The sequence below is a fragment of the Notolepis coatsorum genome, assembly GCF_963971535.1.
Source record: "Notolepis coatsorum genome assembly, chromosome: 1".
Lineage (NCBI taxonomy): Eukaryota > Metazoa > Chordata > Actinopteri > Aulopiformes > Paralepididae > Notolepis > Notolepis coatsorum.
Window position 1 is genome coordinate 293,416,480 of NC_140165.1, and position 18,285 is coordinate 293,434,764.

An 18,285-nucleotide genomic window follows, 5' to 3' on the forward strand; every position below is an offset into this window, starting at 1 on the left:
ACTGTCAACATAGCCCCGTTTGGCTATTAGGTTGCTATGTAACCAGATGGCCCTGCGGAGGGGGTTTATCTAAGAGGTAGTCAAAATTAATAGACGTTTGTTGCTATTGTTTAGCTCTTCGTCGTGGCTATGGGGTTAAATGACATAAAATGTAGGTGGCATCAATGGCCCTCCCAAGCAACATCGATAATACATTCTGTTTACACAGAGGACAATTGTACCCTTGCACTGAAGCATGTAACTTAAAGGAAACTCCAACATTTTGGGAAATTAGCTTATTTAACATCTTCCCTGGAGTTAGACAAGAAGATACATACCTTTTTTGTCTCTGTGCGTGCATTTAGCTTTGGGAACAGTCGCTCCGTTAGCATAGCTTAGCTTCATCACTGGAAGTGGGGGAGATCCGGAGCCTGACGTTCCCTTACACTGTATACAGTCACGAAATACACTCCAAATACAACTCCAAAACGTTCATGTAAACATGTTGTGACCTGTGTATTCACCACGTGGAGAAATAAAAAATAATTGAATTAGACAATTACGTTTTATAAGCAAATATACTCGTAATTATTTTTTGCCTAACCACTCCTCTCTGAGCGCAGTCAGTGATTTCAACGTGTCGTCGTGATTGTTGACATTCTCATTCATTCAAAGGATCCGAACCGATTGAAGTTTATGGATACCATGACTTAAAATCGTCTTACCTTGACGATTAAAAGCCTCCCCAATTTAGAAAACAGTAATCCAATGGCTGGTATTGATAATATACTACTAACTACTGGACGCTCTGAGCTAACCGGAGCTAACACAGAACAGGATGGTAAAGCATATATAATGACTTCCTTTCTGGGGTTTTCAATATAAAAGTGCGACGTTTATAGCAGCGGAAAACGTTTATTTTGTACATTATCTAACGTTAACACGAACCTAAACTAACTTTAGGTTAGTTGTAATGTTAGTTTAGGTTTGTGTTAACGTTCGATAATGTACAAAATAAATGTTTTCCGCTGCTATAAACGTCGCACTTTTATTTTGAAAACCCCAGAAAGGAAGTCATTATATATGCTTTACCATCCTGTTCTGTGTTAGCTCCGGTTAGCTCAGAGCGTCCAGTAGTTAGTAGTATATTATCAATACCAGCCATTGGATTACTGTTTTCTAAATTGGGGAGGCTTTTAATCGTCAAGGTAAGAGGATTTTAAGTCATGGTATCCATAAACTTCAATCGGTTCGGATCCTTTGAATGAATGAGTGTCAACAATCACAACGACACGTTGAAATCACTGACTGCGCTCAGAGAGGATTGGTTAGGCAAAAAATTGTTCCAAGTATATTTGCTTATAAAACGTAATTGTCTAATTCAATTATTTTTTATTTCTCCACGTGGTGAATACACAGGTCACAACATGTTTACATGAACGTTTTGGAGTTGTATTTGGAGTGTATTTCGTGACTGTATACAGTGTAAGGGAACGTCAGGCTCCGGATCTCCCCCACTTCCAGTGATGAAGCTCCGGATCTCCCCCACTTCCAGTGATGAAGCTAAGCTACGCTAACGGAGCGACTGTTCCCAAAGCTAAATGCACGCACAGAGACAAAAAAGGTATGTATCTTCTTGTCTAACTCCAGGGAAGATGTTAAATAAGCTAATTTCCCAAAATGTTGGAGTTTTCCTTTAAAGGGGACATGCATTGCTATTCCTAGCACTATTTGGGCAACTTTACACAATTCCTGTGAGTCTATTGAACACATCTGTAAGCTTTTATTAAAAAGAAATTCATTGTTTTATATTTCTAATAAAGTACCGGTACTCAAATTTTTCTCACTTTGGATTTCAGGCTGTGTTGGCCTGGCTCCGCCCATAAGCACTTTGAGTGACAGTCATCCACACAGTCTGCGACTGGCACAGATAGAGAGAGACTGAGGGGGATACTAATGAATTTCGCGGGGGGGCATAATCCCACGGGACAATGCATTGGTAACTTGTTTCAAATGACAATATATACCCCTGTGATTATTATTGTACGGATCGGAATACGGGCGTGCGCGTGGGAGAATGCACAAAGATATTACAGTGATATGCTGGTGCTCGACTGCGAGGGAGAGAGAGAGATAGAGAGGGAGAGAGAGAGAGGGACACACGGAGGCATGGAGCACTGTAAATGCTGCGTGTGTGAGAGAAGACGGGTCCCCCTCTCTATCTCTCCCTCTCTATCTCTCTCTCTCCCTCGCAGAGTCGCAGTCGAGCACTTTCTCGTTTGAGGAAGTGTCGGGTTACACTATCTGCCTCGCTCTGTTTGAGGAAGTGAAGATTTCCACTCGCTCTGCTGTCGCTGTCAACCATAGCGGGGCATTAGTTATGCAAATCAGTGCTATATTAACGTCAGCAAAACTGTCAAATCAGAACAGCTTAGTTGAGTGAGGGAGGATCTCGTGAACTCGAGACTAGACTGATGAGTCAATATGATAATTAACGACACAGACCACATTGATATAATCCCCAATTGCTAGGAAAACATGCTAATCACTGAAAAAGGCAATTTATAATGCATGGGACCTTTAACTATATAACTCATTATTTGCATCCAATATCACTTGGAGTTTGCATGTGATGCATCACAAGAAAGTACTCAACCCTCAACTGTCTTTAACTATGAATCAACACAACACTCTTCATTTAGCATCTTCAGGTAATAATGTCTGACAACTTTGTTCCTCTGAAAACGGATGTCCTTCATCAGAGGTATTCAATCGTGCGACGTAACAGGGATGTTTATTGTCGTTGTTGTGCCTCCACTGACTTTGATACTTCTCTTTATCTTCATCAAGTTCCATCATTGGCACCTGTGTAGCGTCCTTGCTCATCACCATTGAAGAGATGCACATCCTCAGCAAAAAGATGTTCTTCAACAGCCTCAGTCTCCATGCCAGCAGACTCATGGACAAGGTGTGAGACGGCGGACATCGCTTTTGTTGTTTTGATTAGATTCAAGATTCAAGAGGTTTATTTATCACATACATACACAAGACATATAGTGAAATGAAGGTGGCCATGCCCGCTTCGATTGTGCAAAAAATACAAATAATAATAATAGAATAAAATATAATAGAAATAAAATAGACATGATAAAAATACTAGGATAAAATACAAAAGGAATGAGTCCTATGTACACTTCTATACAATATACAGTTCTACCTTATGTCACTATGCTATCCTAACTATACTATACAAAATCATCCAGTTATGTTTTGTTTTCCCCCCCTTTAACCCATTCCTTGCCAATCACGATGATAGTCGGGTTAACTCGCCATCGCTTGCGTGCCAATCACGAGTATAGTCGGGTTTTAATCGTTATTTCTTTTATTAGCGATATCCATTCATTTTCATCCATCCAACCTGATGTTATCGTTGGGAATGGGTCTGAGCTCGCAAAAGGGCAAATACCGCCGCCTATCGTCTCCCGGATGGTATTGCACATCATTGGATTGGATTGGCTGGGGATGTTCATCAGAAAAAAAACTCCGGTCCGGGTTTCCCTTCTCGGGCATGCCACATTGACTCGGGTGTTACCATATTGACTGGGGAGGCTGGGAGCAGCTTGGTTTATGTGTTTTGGACTATAACGTTGGATCAATAAACGTGATCAATATTTGGAATGGCGATCAGGAATTGGATTAATCTTTTTGCAGAACATCAGATGTGAGGTAAGGAATCTATGTTACCAGTATTGGGTTAATCAGATGTTTTTTTCACAGCGGTCACAACGTGTGTGTGTGTGCGTGCCGTTGGCGCGGAGCAAGGCACGGATAAACCATTTTTCAGCCCGCTTCTCTAGCGTGCATAAGGACACATATACTATCGATAATCTAGCGTTTATTTGAAAACTATTCATAAATCAGCCGAAAAATTACAACGTGTTGTGTATTCCACTAAAGGGCTATTATCGCGTCTTTCTCTGGAATGACTAGAAATCTCCAAAATCGTATTCAAACCGGTCTAAAGCGGAAATGTACCGATGAAAAAACGATCCGTTTCGTACATGTTGACTGCAAGCAAGTCATTGATAAGCGACAGGTGTATTAGACCCATAGCCATAATTTAAGATATAGTTTAAGCGTTCGCAAATATCCCCGTCCTCCCATTGATTAAAGCGCTGGCCTACAAGCCCTAATTTGGTCATATCCGGCCGGCTCTGATTTTGATTTGATTTGATTTTGATTTAGTACATACAATTTATACAATAGTTTAAAAACAAGGGGTACAAGGATAACATGTGAAAGTCTGTCGACTTGTTTCCAACATGGTCCCAAGAAGAATACAATAAATCACAAAGAAAGGGTTAAGAAGATAAGATAGATACTAGATAAAATAGACAACACAATTTTCTGAAAGAGCCTCATTACAGCATGTCATGTTCCTGTTCTTCAAGAGTGGTAGCCAAGCACCCTCTGCAACCTATTGTTGCAGATGTCGCTTCACACCCCTCTTGAAGACAGCAATAGTGGGGGAGTTTTGGATGGCCCTGGGCAGAGAGTTCCACAGCCGGCAGGCTGTAGACAGAAAGCCATTCTGTGAATAGGAACCCTTTCTAGGCTCATAAACTGAGAGCTGTTCAGACCGTATGTGTTAAAGTTACCTTTTTTTCCTTACCTATAAAGTGACCTGTGGTGTGTTTGTGTGTGAGAGAGTGCAGAATGTGTGGTGTGTGTGTTCATGTGTGCTTGTGTGTGGAGAGATCAGAGTTCAATGTTACGTGTTTACAACCCTCCTCTCCCTCAGGGGAGTAATGAGATATCGATGTGGATTGATACGATACAAAAGGCAACGATCCAGTTCAATGGATGCAGTGTACGCGTATCGATTTAGATCATTAATATTTCTAAATTAAGGATGCCTATTTAAAAAAAATAACTGTATATATATTTTTTTTTTATTCAAAGAATGGTGCTTTAGGTGTTAAGAAGAACCTAATAATTTACTTGCACTCTCAACTCTCATTGTGTGTGTTTGTGATTTGACAGAAATTATATAACGTGATTGTGTTTTTCTGGATTCCAGTATATCGTATCATATTGATAATATTTTACCACATCAAATTGTATCGCCGCAAACCTGTGATACAGCCAAATACAGAATAGTTCCCTGAAGGATGCACTAAGGTATTTGATCATTTGAAATTAGGGACAGTGTACACATAACCCTCTACAATTACATGCAATGTGTATAATTGGTTTTTAGAGGGCAAGCCTACACGGTCCTCCTTTCAATTGATAATCTTAGTTGGAATTCAGAGGAATGAAATTCATATGTTGTGGTAAAGCCTGAGGTTTTACAACCCTCCTTTTCTACTCTGTGTGTATTATGTCTTAGTCTGACCTGTTCATTTTGAGATGGAGATTGTTCATCTGGTCAGACTTTCTTTTTTTCTTTTTCTTTTTCTTGTTCGATATAGATAGTGTCCACCACGTTCTCCCGTAAACGCTGTTAAAATGACTGTCTTGAAATTCAATATTCCGTCCCTTTGGTGACACGCTGTGCAGTTGTACTCGGCTGTCTCTAAAACCCTCAAACACAACAAAACTATTTCTGAAAAGCCTCGTGCTTGTAAACAGTTCTGACGGCGGGCGGCCACAGTAGCGGCGTGGAGAAAGCCGCCAAGAAGACATCAGCTGTCCAACCGGCTCTTTAAATTGCCTTCCAAATATCCCTCGGCACGAGTAGGCACTCTTGGAATAACAGGCGGGCTGCCGCCTGATCAATACCAGTAACAAGAATGATCCCCTTAGCTGGCCGCTAATCAAATTTAAGGCGCACAGGGCTTTAGCTTCAAACCAAGCTAATGCCAGGAACACAGCGTTCTCGTAATCAGTTCTATTAGATGGTCAAAGGTGGTGGACCCTGGTTCTGCTGTGTGTGTTCCAGAGGCTAGTGAGATGAAAGGCCTCTTCATTGAAAAGCCGCACACACTCGGCCCGCGGACAGACAGGCGCAAGCTGGGATTAACAGCGTGTCGAGAGTAAAAAAAAGCCAAGGAGCATGTTGTCTCGGTCTGACGTGTTCTTCGTTAGAGCCAATTACTTGTGATCTGACCATGTCGTGGGGACCATCTGTCCGGATGAAGACTATAGATTACACGGATGTAGAGGCCGATGTCTTGGAGGATAACTTGTTTTCACCCCCCCCCCCCCCCCCCTTACCTCCTGGTGTTGTCTTGTCTGCCGGCCAGGTGGAGCTGCCGCCGCCAGACTTGGGTCCCACAGCCTCCCTCACCCAGACCCTGTCCCTGCTCAGGGAGGTGCTGGCCTCCCACGACTCGTCGGTGGTGCCGCTGGACGCCCGCCAGGCTGACTTCGCCCAGGTATGAGCCCCTCTGTGACTCTCTGGTTCAGGGTCCAGGACTTAATGAGGATTAAGTCCTCAGATTTAATGCAGAAGATGTGCAGGAGAGGATGTTCATATTTTGACCTTCAGGTTCTTATCTCTGAAGTTCGGTTGTGCACCGGAAATATGGAATAAGCTCATCTTCTAACAACCGCCCACTAGATGGCAGGTTTGTTTTTTTCAAGGAGGTTTTGGGCAATAGCGTGGGCAATATCGATGGATATGTCTCCCTTATCCCCTTTAAAACACACTTGCCTTTTCATTTGTGAAAAGTCGACCTGGCCAGATCTCTTCTGTCGTCAGATGTTATAATAGAACGATTGTGTAAAGATAACGATAATCTTTCATCCATTTGTGTGTGTGTGTTTTGAATGTTTATAACTTGAAGCGCAACAAAACGCAACACATGTTGTAAGAATTGCATGTTCATCATGGAACACAAACACCTTTTGATGCTCATAACAGATTACGGTATAATTAATATCACTGGCGAATAATGATTAGGCAATATGCTGATACAAATTATTTCAAATTATTTCATTAACATCCGCTCCCATTCAGCCACAAATGAGATATACCGTACTTTTCGCACTATAAGCCGCACCGGACTATAAGCCGCAGCAGCTAAATTGAATGATGTGTACATATATAAGCCGCACTGGACTATAAGCCGCAGGTGTTTTAATGTTTAATTACCATATGTAATTAGCATTGGGACACAATACTGTCGGACAAATAACAAGAATTAACTCATTTACAAGTTGTATTAAGTTTAGCAAATAAGGGAACAGATAAATAACATTTCAATGCAGTCAAAAAAGCTATATTTAGATTTTTACATTTTCGGGTTTGGTCACGTCGAGTCACATATAAGCCGCACCGTTATATAAGCCGCAGGGTCACAAAATGGGGGGAAAAGCCGCGGCTTATAGTCCGAAAAGTACGGTAAGCGGCTCATGATCACTCTCACGACAGGACTGATACAAATTGAGAAACGGCCAAAACGTGCAGAAAAACTATAATTGTAGCTGGAGGGTCTCGTTGCTCTTCATATTGTGAGAGGAGAATTGGAAGAATGCGCCAATATGAGAATTTTGAGACATAGATCATATTAATATAAGTTCACATAGCTAGGAAACAATGCTAAACACTCAAAAAGGCCATTTATAAGATAGTTCCCCTTTAACTCATTTACAAGTTGTATTAAGTTTAGCAAATAAGGGAACAGATAAATAACATTTCAATGCAGTCAAAAAAGCTATATTTTGATTTTTACATTTTTGGGTTTGGTCACGTCGAGTCACATATAAGCCGCACCGTTATATAAGCCGCAGGGTCGAAAAATGGGGGGAAAAGCCGCGGCTTATAGTCCGAAAAGTACGGTAAGCGGCTCATGATCACTCTCACGACAGGACTGATACAAATTGAGAAACGGCCAAAACGTGCAGAAAAACTATAATTGTAGCTGGAGGGTCTCGTTGCTCTTCATGGTGCAGAATCTCTCCCCACTGACGACCAGTGGCGATTATTCATGGAAGCCAAGGGAAGCCAAGCTTCCCCAAAAATATGAACAGTAAAAAATAATAATTTCTTTTTAATATATATATATCTTTTATAGTTTACAATAATAATAAAAAAATCATTATTTTTCATCTCTGTGTTATAATTTCTTTTTTGAATTTTCTCCTTCTCACTCTCTAACATTGTCAGACTCACTGAGGCAGGCTGGCAGTCACTCTGTGCTCACTGCAGCTCAGGCAGAATAGAGAACATTTGCAGAGGGGGAGGTGTCTTTTTCTAGCGTCCTCGTCCGTCCACATTGTGGTTGGTTGTGGACTCCACAACCAATTATTAGCCAATAAGATTCTAGCTTAATAAAGGGGTTGGGTTAATGTAACACAGGGCTGTCTGGCTGCCAAGTAGTCTAGCGTCTTCAAATTTGCCGCCCTGAGGGCGGGCCAGTCCAGAATGTTTCCACCGATTGACCAATCAGATCACATTAAAAGCTAAACGTGACGACGTCATCGCCTCGGCCTCGAATCAAAACAACAATACGATTTAGGCTGGAGGAATTAGAAGGGGTCCCCGCCCCGGAGATAGCTAGCTAACGTTATGTGAGTCTTAAAGGTGACATGCATTATAAATGTCTTTTTTCAGTGTCTAGCATTGTATTATAGTAATAGGAGTTAGTATCAATGTGTTTGTGTCTCTAAATACCATATTGGCGGATTGCCGTCATTCAGGTCATTCATTTCCTGCTCCATTTTAATCAGGTCGTTCTGATTTGACTCTCATGGTGACGTCACGTGGTGAGGATGGAGCGGATAGTGATCCGATTGGCTCTGTGGTTGTAGCGCACCAAACAGGGTTTGACAGCGAGCGAGAGAGAGAGGGAGAATCAGATAGACCCTCGCGACAGAGCACACATACACACACGCACGTCACGCTGTCGTCTCTCGGTCTGTCTCTCTCTCTCTCTCTCTCTCACTCACTCACTCACTCACTCACTCACTCACTCACTCACTCACTCACTCACTCACTCACTCACTCACTCACTCACTCACTCACTCACTCCACTCACTCTCACTCCACTCACTCACTCACTCACTCACTCACTCACTCACTCACTCACTCACTCACTCACTCACTCACTCACTCACTCACTCACTCACTCACTCACTCCACTAACTCCACTCACTCCACTCACTCCACTCACTCACTTACTCACTTACTCACTCACAGACTGTGTCACTGAAAGTGCTTATGTGCGGAGCCCAGCCAATAACAGGCTGAAATCTTGAGGCTGGAAAATGATGCTTTTGAGTACTCCATTAGAAATATAAAACAATGATTTTTATTTAAATAAACCTTACAGATGTCTTCCATAGACTCACAGGAATTGTGTAAAGTTGCCCAAATAGTGCTAGGAATAGCAATGCAGGTCCCCTTTAATGTCTAAACAAACAGCATTGTTTGATTGATTGAAATTCGGATTCCTCTCTCGGATTAATTCATTGAGGAGACCTGAAATTTGCTCAGCTGCAGAAAAGTTTAGGAGAATACCTGAATACCGACGGGACTTGTAGAACTTTGTGGACGAGTTGCTTTACTTTACTTAATTTGGACCAAGGCGCGTCAGCTGCAACAATGGTGAGTACCTAATAACCTAATAACTTTTCATAAGTGATGCCGCTGTGTGTGTGTGTGTGTGTGTGGAGCCATACTACTGTATATGTTCTGCCGTGTCATATCATACTGTGTTATTGTGTTGATGGGGCGCCAACTCGCTGAGTCATACTGTACAAACATGGTCTGCTTGTGTTTGATGGGCCGAGCCATAGGCTACTGTATACATGTATGTTCTGTCATGTCAGCAATATCTTGCAAGACGCTGAAACGCTCCGACGGCGACATCAGGCCATTCATTAATTTCAACCTAGAACCTAAATGATCTCTCTCTCTCTCTGTCTCTGTCTCTGTCTCTGTCTCTGTCTCTGTCTCTCGCTCTGTCTCTCGCTCTGTCTCTGTCTCTCGCTCTCTCTGTCTCTCTCTCTGATTCATAATCAAACCAGACCTCCTGCAGGCAACCACTGTGTGTGTGTGTGTGTGTGTGTGTGTGTATATATATTTGTGTTGTGTGTGTGTGTGTGTAATATTCAGAAAGAGAGGGAGAGAGAGAGCGAGGGAGGGAGAAATATATTATATATATCAGCCATTGCTGACAACACAAGGAAAAGGGAGAATTGGGCTGGAGACAGGCCTCGGTTGGACAGATTTACACCCGAGCGCCAACCCCACCTGGATGAGTCGGTAGCAGCAACTTTCACTGCCATCTGAGTTGAAAGTGAGTGACAGCAGTGTTGAGGCGTAAACATGCTGTGCATTTCCAAGGCTAATAACAACTATATTTGAACATCTACCAAGGCCACTGATCTTAAATAATACATTTGCCTGCGGGAAAAAAATAACAAAAAATTGGCCAAAATAAACCAATAGTCATAGGATTTATCAGCTAATTGAATACATTTACATTTTGTCATGTAGCTGACGCTTTTATCCAAAGCGACTTACAAGTTCTGTACGACAAGTCAGCAGGAAGGGTACAACTCATACAGCTGAGTAACAATGATCATCAAACTGTGCTGAAACTTGGGTGTTGCAGTGTTGAGTGCATAGTTAGTAGTAAAGACATATTAGTATAGTAGGAAGAGTGCATGATAGTATAAGACAGTAAGAAGAAGAAAAAATCTAGATATTGATTGAAGCAGTGTCTTCAACAGCCAAAGACTGGTCGGGTTTCGGCTGTCCATTGTGGAGCGAGGACCAAGAATAGGTGGCTTCTCCTTGATGACCCTCCCCGAGCTCGGATAGGAGTGGGTCTGAGGCGGCCAGAGGATGTAGAGCGGATGGGTCTTGAGGGTGTGTAGTTAGAGGTCGAGGACCTTGAAGTGGATTCATGCGGCGATGGGGAACCAGTGCAGGTCCCTAAGAAGTGGCTAACATGGGCTGACTTTGGTAGGCTGGAGATCAGACGGGCGGCTGTGTTCTGGATGAGTTGAAGAGGCTTGGTGGCGGTGATCGGCAAACCAGCGAGCAGTGTATTGCAGTAGTCTAGGTGAGACATGACTGTTGATTGGACAAGGAGTTGAGTGGCTTCTTTTGTCAGGAAGGGGCAGATCCTTCTGACATTGCTCAGGAGGAATCTGCAGGTTCTGGTCGTTGTGGCGATATGGGCGGAGAAGTTCAGCCGATCATCAAGGACTACACCAAGGTTCTTGGCAGTCAGGGATGTGGCCACGGCTACATTTTCCACTGTGATGGAAATGTCGGTCAGCGGGGAGGATTTAGCCGGCAGGTGAAGCAATTCTGTTTTGCTTGGGTTCAGTTTGAGGTGGTTGGTCATCATCCAAGTGGAGATGTCGGACAGACAGGCCGAGATTTGCTCAGAGACATGTATGTCTGAGGGAGGAAAGGAGAGGAAGGGTTCAGTATCATCTGCATAGCAACGATACGAGAAGGCATGAGACGTAATAATGTTACCCAGAGATTTGGTGTTGAGAGAGAAGAGGAGGGGACACCCGTCTGAAGCTGACTGGGGGGGGGGGTGGGGGGTGACAGGGTCCTTCTCCATGATACTTGGTAGGAGCAGTTGTCGAGGTAGGATTTCAGCCATGCCAGTGCAGAGCCAGTCACTCCTTTTCTTGTGAGGAATGCGAGGAGGATCTGATGGTTGACCGTATTGGTGAATAGTTGATTTCATTGACAAATCTGTCAAATTTGAGTTTTCCCACATGCAATAATGCAGAAGGACCTCTTTTAACCTCATTTGCTCAGGGAGGTGCTGGCCTCCCACGACTCGTCGGTGGTGCCGCTGGACGCCCGCCAGGCTGACTTCGCCCAGGTATGAGCCCCTCTGTGACTCTCTGGTTCAGGGTCCAGGACTTAATGAGGATTTAAGTCCTCAGATTTAATGCAGAAGATGTGCAGGAGAGGATGTTCATATTTTGACCTTCAGGTTCTTATCTCTGAAGTTCGGCTGTGCACCGGAAATATGGAATAAGCTCATCTTCTAACAACCGCCCACTAGATGGCAGGTTTGTTTTTTTCAAGGAGGTTTTGGGCAATAGCGTGGGCAATATCGATGGATATGTCTCCCTTATCCCCTTTAAAACACACTTGCCTTTTCATTTGTGAAAAGTCGACCTGGCCAGATCTCTTCTGTCGTCAGATGTTATAATAGAACGATTGTGTAAAGATAACGATAATCTTTCATCCATTTGTGTGTGTGTGTTTTGAATGTTTATAACTTGAAGCGCAACTAAACGCAACACATGTTGTAAGAATTGCATGTTCATCATGGAACACAAACACCTTTTGATGCTCATAACAGATTACGGTATAATTAATATCACTGGCGAATAATGATTAGGCAATATGCTGATACAAATTATTTCAAATTATTTCATTAACATTCAGCCACAAATGAGATATACCGTACTTTTCGCACTATAAGCCGCACCGGACTATAAGCCGCAGCAGCTAAATTGAATGATGTGTACATATATAAGCCGCACTGGACTATAAGCCGCAGGTGTTTTAATGTTTAATTACCATATGTAATTAGCATTGGGACACAATACTGTCGGACAAATAACAAGAATTAAAGGGGAACTATTTTACTATTTCTTTCACTATTTGGGCACTTTTACACAATTCCTGTGAGTCTATGGAACACCTCTGTAATATATATATTTTTTTTATTCATTGTTTTGTATTTCTAATCAAGTCCTCAAAAACAGCATTTTTCTACCTCAAGATTTCGAGCTGTTTTGCAGCCGCAGCTGCAGGTGCCACCTAAACCACTGTGTGGCCTGCGCCGCCTGAACATTAACATGCAGCAGTGACTATATGACATCACATATAGGCACATTTTCAAACGACTCAGTTCAGTGAGGGTGAATATTGTGAGAGGAGAATTGGAAGAATGCGCCAATATGAGAATTTTGAGACATAGATCATATTAATATAAGTTCACATAGCTAGGAAACAATGCTAAACACTCAAAAAGGCCATTTATAAGATAGTTCCCCTTTAACTCATTTACAAGTTGTATTAAGTTTAGCAAATAAGGGAACAGATAAATAACATTTCAATGCAGTCAAAAAAGCTATATTTTGATTTTTACATTTTTGGGTTTGGTCACGTCGAGTCACATATAAGCCGCACCGTTATATAAGCCGCAGGGTCGAAAAATGGGGGGAAAAGCCGCGGCTTATAGTCCGAAAAGTACGGTAAGCGGCTCATGATCACTCTCACGACAGGACTGATACAAATTGAGAAACGGCCAAAACGTGCAGAAAAACTATAATTGTAGCTGGAGGGTCTCGTTGCTCTTCATGGTGCAGAATCTCTCCCCACTGACGACCAGTGGCGATTATTCATGGAAGCCAAGGGAAGCCAAGCTTCCCCAAAAATATGAACAGTAAAAAATAATAATTTCTTTTTAATATATATATATCTTTTATAGTTTACAATAATAATAAAAAAATCATTATTTTTCATCTCTGTGTTATAATTTCTTTTTTGAATTTTCTCCTTCTCACTCTCTAACATTGTCAGACTCACTGAGGCAGGCTGGCAGTCACTCTGTGCTCACTGCAGCTCAGGCAGAATAGAGAACATTTGCAGAGGGGGAGGTGTCTTTTTCTAGCGTCCTCGTCCGTCCACATTGTGGTTGGTTGTGGACTCCACAACCAATTATTAGCCAATAAGATTCTAGCTTAATAAAGGGGTTGGGTTAATGTAACACAGGGCTGTCTGGCTGCCAAGTAGTCTAGCGTCTTCAAATTTGCCGCCCTGAGGGCGGGCCAGTCCAGAATGTTTCCACCGATTGACCAATCAGATCACATTAAAAGCTAAACGTGACGACGTCATCGCCTCGGCCTCGAATCAAAACAACAATACGATTTAGGCTGGAGGAATTAGAAGGGGTCCCCGCCCCGGAGATAGCTAGCTAACGTTATGTGAGTCTTAAAGGTGACATGCATTATAAATGTCTTTTTTCAGTGTCTAGCATTGTATTATAGTAATAGGAGTTAGTATCAATGTGTTTGTGTCTCTAAATACCATATTGGCGGATTGCCGTCATTCAGGTCATTCATTTCCTGCTCCATTTTAATCAGGTCGTTCTGATTTGACTCTCATGGTGACGTCACGTGGTGAGGATGGAGCGGATAGTGATCCGATTGGCTCTGTGGTTGTAGCGCACCAAACAGGGTTTGACAGCGAGCGAGAGAGAGAGGGAGAATCAGATAGACCCTCGCGACAGAGCACACATACACACACGCACGTCACGCTGTCGTCTCTCGGTCTGTCTCTCTCTCTCTCTCTCTCTCACTCACTCACTCACTCACTCACTCACTCACTCACTCACTCACTCACTCACTCACTCACTCACTCACTCACTCACTCACTCACTCCACTCACTCTCACTCCACTCACTCACTCACTCACTCACTCACTCACTCACTCACTCACTCACTCACTCACTCACTCACTCACTCACTCACTCACTCACTCACTCCACTAACTCCACTCACTCCACTCACTCCACTCACTCACTTACTCACTTACTCACTCACAGACTGTGTCACTGAAAGTGCTTATGTGCGGAGCCCAGCCAATAACAGGCTGAAATCTTGAGGCTGGAAAATGATGCTTTTGAGTACTCCATTAGAAATATAAAACAATGATTTTTATTTAAATAAACCTTACAGATGTCTTCCATAGACTCACAGGAATTGTGTAAAGTTGCCCAAATAGTGCTAGGAATAGCAATGCAGGTCCCCTTTAATGTCTAAACAAACAGCATTGTTTGATTGATTGAAATTCGGATTCCTCTCTCGGATTAATTCATTGAGGAGACCTGAAATTTGCTCAGCTGCAGAAAAGTTTAGGAGAATACCTGAATACCGACGGGACTTGTAGAACTTTGTGGACGAGTTGCTTTACTTTACTTAATTTGGACCAAGGCGCGTCAGCTGCAACAATGGTGAGTACCTAATAACCTAATAACTTTTCATAAGTGATGCCGCTGTGTGTGTGTGTGTGTGTGTGGAGCCATACTACTGTATATGTTCTGCCGTGTCATATCATACTGTGTTATTGTGTTGATGGGGCGCCAACTCGCTGAGTCATACTGTACAAACATGGTCTGCTTGTGTTTGATGGGCCGAGCCATAGGCTACTGTATACATGTATGTTCTGTCATGTCAGCAATATCTTGCAAGACGCTGAAACGCTCCGACGGCGACATCAGGCCATTCATTAATTTCAACCTAGAACCTAAATGATCTCTCTCTCTCTCTGTCTCTGTCTCTGTCTCTGTCTCTGTCTCTGTCTCTCGCTCTGTCTCTCGCTCTGTCTCTGTCTCTCGCTCTCTCTGTCTCTCTCTCTGATTCATAATCAAACCAGACCTCCTGCAGGCAACCACTGTGTGTGTGTGTGTGTGTGTGTGTGTGTATATATATTTGTGTTGTGTGTGTGTGTGTGTAATATTCAGAAAGAGAGGGAGAGAGAGAGCGAGGGAGGGAGAAATATATTATATATATCAGCCATTGCTGACAACACAAGGAAAAGGGAGAATTGGGCTGGAGACAGGCCTCGGTTGGACAGATTTACACCCGAGCGCCAACCCCACCTGGATGAGTCGGTAGCAGCAACTTTCACTGCCATCTGAGTTGAAAGTGAGTGACAGCAGTGTTGAGGCGTAAACATGCTGTGCATTTCCAAGGCTAATAACAACTATATTTGAACATCTACCAAGGCCACTGATCTTAAATAATACATTTGCCTGCGGGAAAAAAATAACAAAAAATTGGCCAAAATAAACCAATAGTCATAGGATTTATCAGCTAATTGAATACATTTACATTTTGTCATGTAGCTGACGCTTTTATCCAAAGCGACTTACAAGTTCTGTACGACAAGTCAGCAGGAAGGGTACAACTCATACAGCTGAGTAACAATGATCATCAAACTGTGCTGAAACTTGGGTGTTGCAGTGTTGAGTGCATAGTTAGTAGTAAAGACATATTAGTATAGTAGGAAGAGTGCATGATAGTATAAGACAGTAAGAAGAAGAAAAAATCTAGATATTGATTGAAGCAGTGTCTTCAACAGCCAAAGACTGGTCGGGTTTCGGCTGTCCATTGTGGAGCGAGGACCAAGAATAGGTGGCTTCTCCTTGATGACCCTCCCCGAGCTCGGATAGGAGTGGGTCTGAGGCGGCCAGAGGATGTAGAGCGGATGGGTCTTGAGGGTGTGTAGTTAGAGGTCGAGGACCTTGAAGTGGATTCATGCGGCGATGGGGAACCAGTGCAGGTCCCTAAGAAGTGGCTAACATGGGCTGACTTTGGTAGGCTGGAGATCAGACGGGCGGCTGTGTTCTGGATGAGTTGAAGAGGCTTGGTGGCGGTGATCGGCAAACCAGCGAGCAGTGTATTGCAGTAGTCTAGGTGAGACATGACTGTTGATTGGACAAGGAGTTGAGTGGCTTCTTTTGTCAGGAAGGGGCAGATCCTTCTGACATTGCTCAGGAGGAATCTGCAGGTTCTGGTCGTTGTGGCGATATGGGCGGAGAAGTTCAGCCGATCATCAAGGACTACACCAAGGTTCTTGGCAGTCAGGGATGTGGCCACGGCTACATTTTCCACTGTGATGGAAATGTCGGTCAGCGGGGAGGATTTAGCCGGCAGGTGAAGCAATTCTGTTTTGCTTGGGTTCAGTTTGAGGTGGTTGGTCATCATCCAAGTGGAGATGTCGGACAGACAGGCCGAGATTTGCTCAGAGACATGTATGTCTGAGGGAGGAAAGGAGAGGAAGGGTTCAGTATCATCTGCATAGCAACGATACGAGAAGGCATGAGACGTAATAATGTTACCCAGAGATTTGGTGTTGAGAGAGAAGAGGAGGGGACACCCGTCTGAAGCTGACTGGGGGGGGGGGTGGGGGGTGACAGGGTCCTTCTCCATGATACTTGGTAGGAGCAGTTGTCGAGGTAGGATTTCAGCCATGCCAGTGCAGAGCCAGTCACTCCTTTTCTTGTGAGGAATGCGAGGAGGATCTGATGGTTGACCGTATTGGTGAATAGTTGATTTCATTGACAAATCTGTCAAATTTGAGTTTTCCCACATGCAATAATGCAGAAGGACCTCTTTTAAATCTAGTGCTTACCAGAGATGTGCTCGTAATCTTTGAGGAAATAACTCGCTCAGCACGAGAAAAAGCATAAAATTCGATCAGCAAAGGACGAGCAGACAGACTGATTATCTGACTGTGAGAGGGCAGCCCCAGGGATAAGTCTATCTCGAGACACACCTCTGTTTGGAGGAAACCCAACATGCGCAACTGATATTGAGCCACTTAATACCAAAGATAAGTCCTAGGCAATTTTGGCATTACTGTATTGAGCTACTTAATACCAAGGATAAATCCTAGGCAATTTTGGTATTACTGTAAGTCCACGCTGCATGCACTTATCTCAAGTCTGAACCAGGCCCTAAAACAACACACTATTGTTTATATTAAGGTCTCAGTGTCACATATTCTGATAGTTGTTCCTGTAAAATTCCACCTCCTGCTTAATAATAAAGTGGCCTTGTGACTGGAAGATTGCCGGTTCAAATTCCAGAGCTGGACAATCTGTTGCAGGGGAAGTGGAACAGGTGTCGCTCTGCTCTCCCTCAGCAGCTGCCATCAGGCCTCGAGGACGACACCCGACCCCTCTAACTGCTCCAGTGGAGTTGCTCAGTGGCCAACAGCATCAGACTGGGGTTCTATTGGGCAGCTCCCAGGTTTCCGACTGGGGTTCTACTGGGCAGCTCCCAGGTATCAGACCGGGGTTCTACTGGGCAGCTCCCAGGTGTCAGACTGGGGTTCTACTGGGCAGCTCCCAGGTATCAGACTGGGGTTCTACTGGGCAGCTCCCAGGTATCAGACTGGGGTTCTACTGGGCAGCTCCCAGGTGTCAGACTGGGGTTCTACTGGGCAGCTCCCAGGTATCAGACTGGGGTTCTACTGGGCAGCTCCCAGGTATCAGACTGGGGTTCTACTGGGCAGCTCCCAGGTGTCAGACTGGGGTTCTACTGGGCAGCTCCCAGGTATCAGACTGGGGTTCTACTGGGCAGCTCCCAGGTGTCAGACTGGAGTTGTATTAGCTCCCAGGTGTCAGACTGGGGTTGTATTGGGCAGCTCCCAGGTATCAGACTGGAGTTGTATTGGGCAGCTCCCAGGTATCAGACTGGGGTTGTATTGGGCAGCTCCCAGGTGTCAGACTGGGGTTGTATTGGGCAGCTCCCAGGTATCAGACTGGAGTTGTATTGGGCAGCTCCCAGGTATCAGAC

At 43.8% G+C, this 18,285-nt stretch overlaps 1 protein-coding gene across 1 annotated transcript in view; it reads left to right on the plus strand.

Moving 5' to 3' along the window:
• cog6 (component of oligomeric golgi complex 6) overlaps positions 1-18,285 on the plus strand; it is a 99,455-nt gene that overhangs the window by 55,340 nt on the left and 25,830 nt on the right. Inside the window, 2 exon segments of the mRNA XM_084324628.1 lie at positions 2,830-2,947; positions 6,228-6,359. Coding sequence (XP_084180754.1) covers positions 2,830-2,947; positions 6,228-6,359 — 250 coding nt within the window.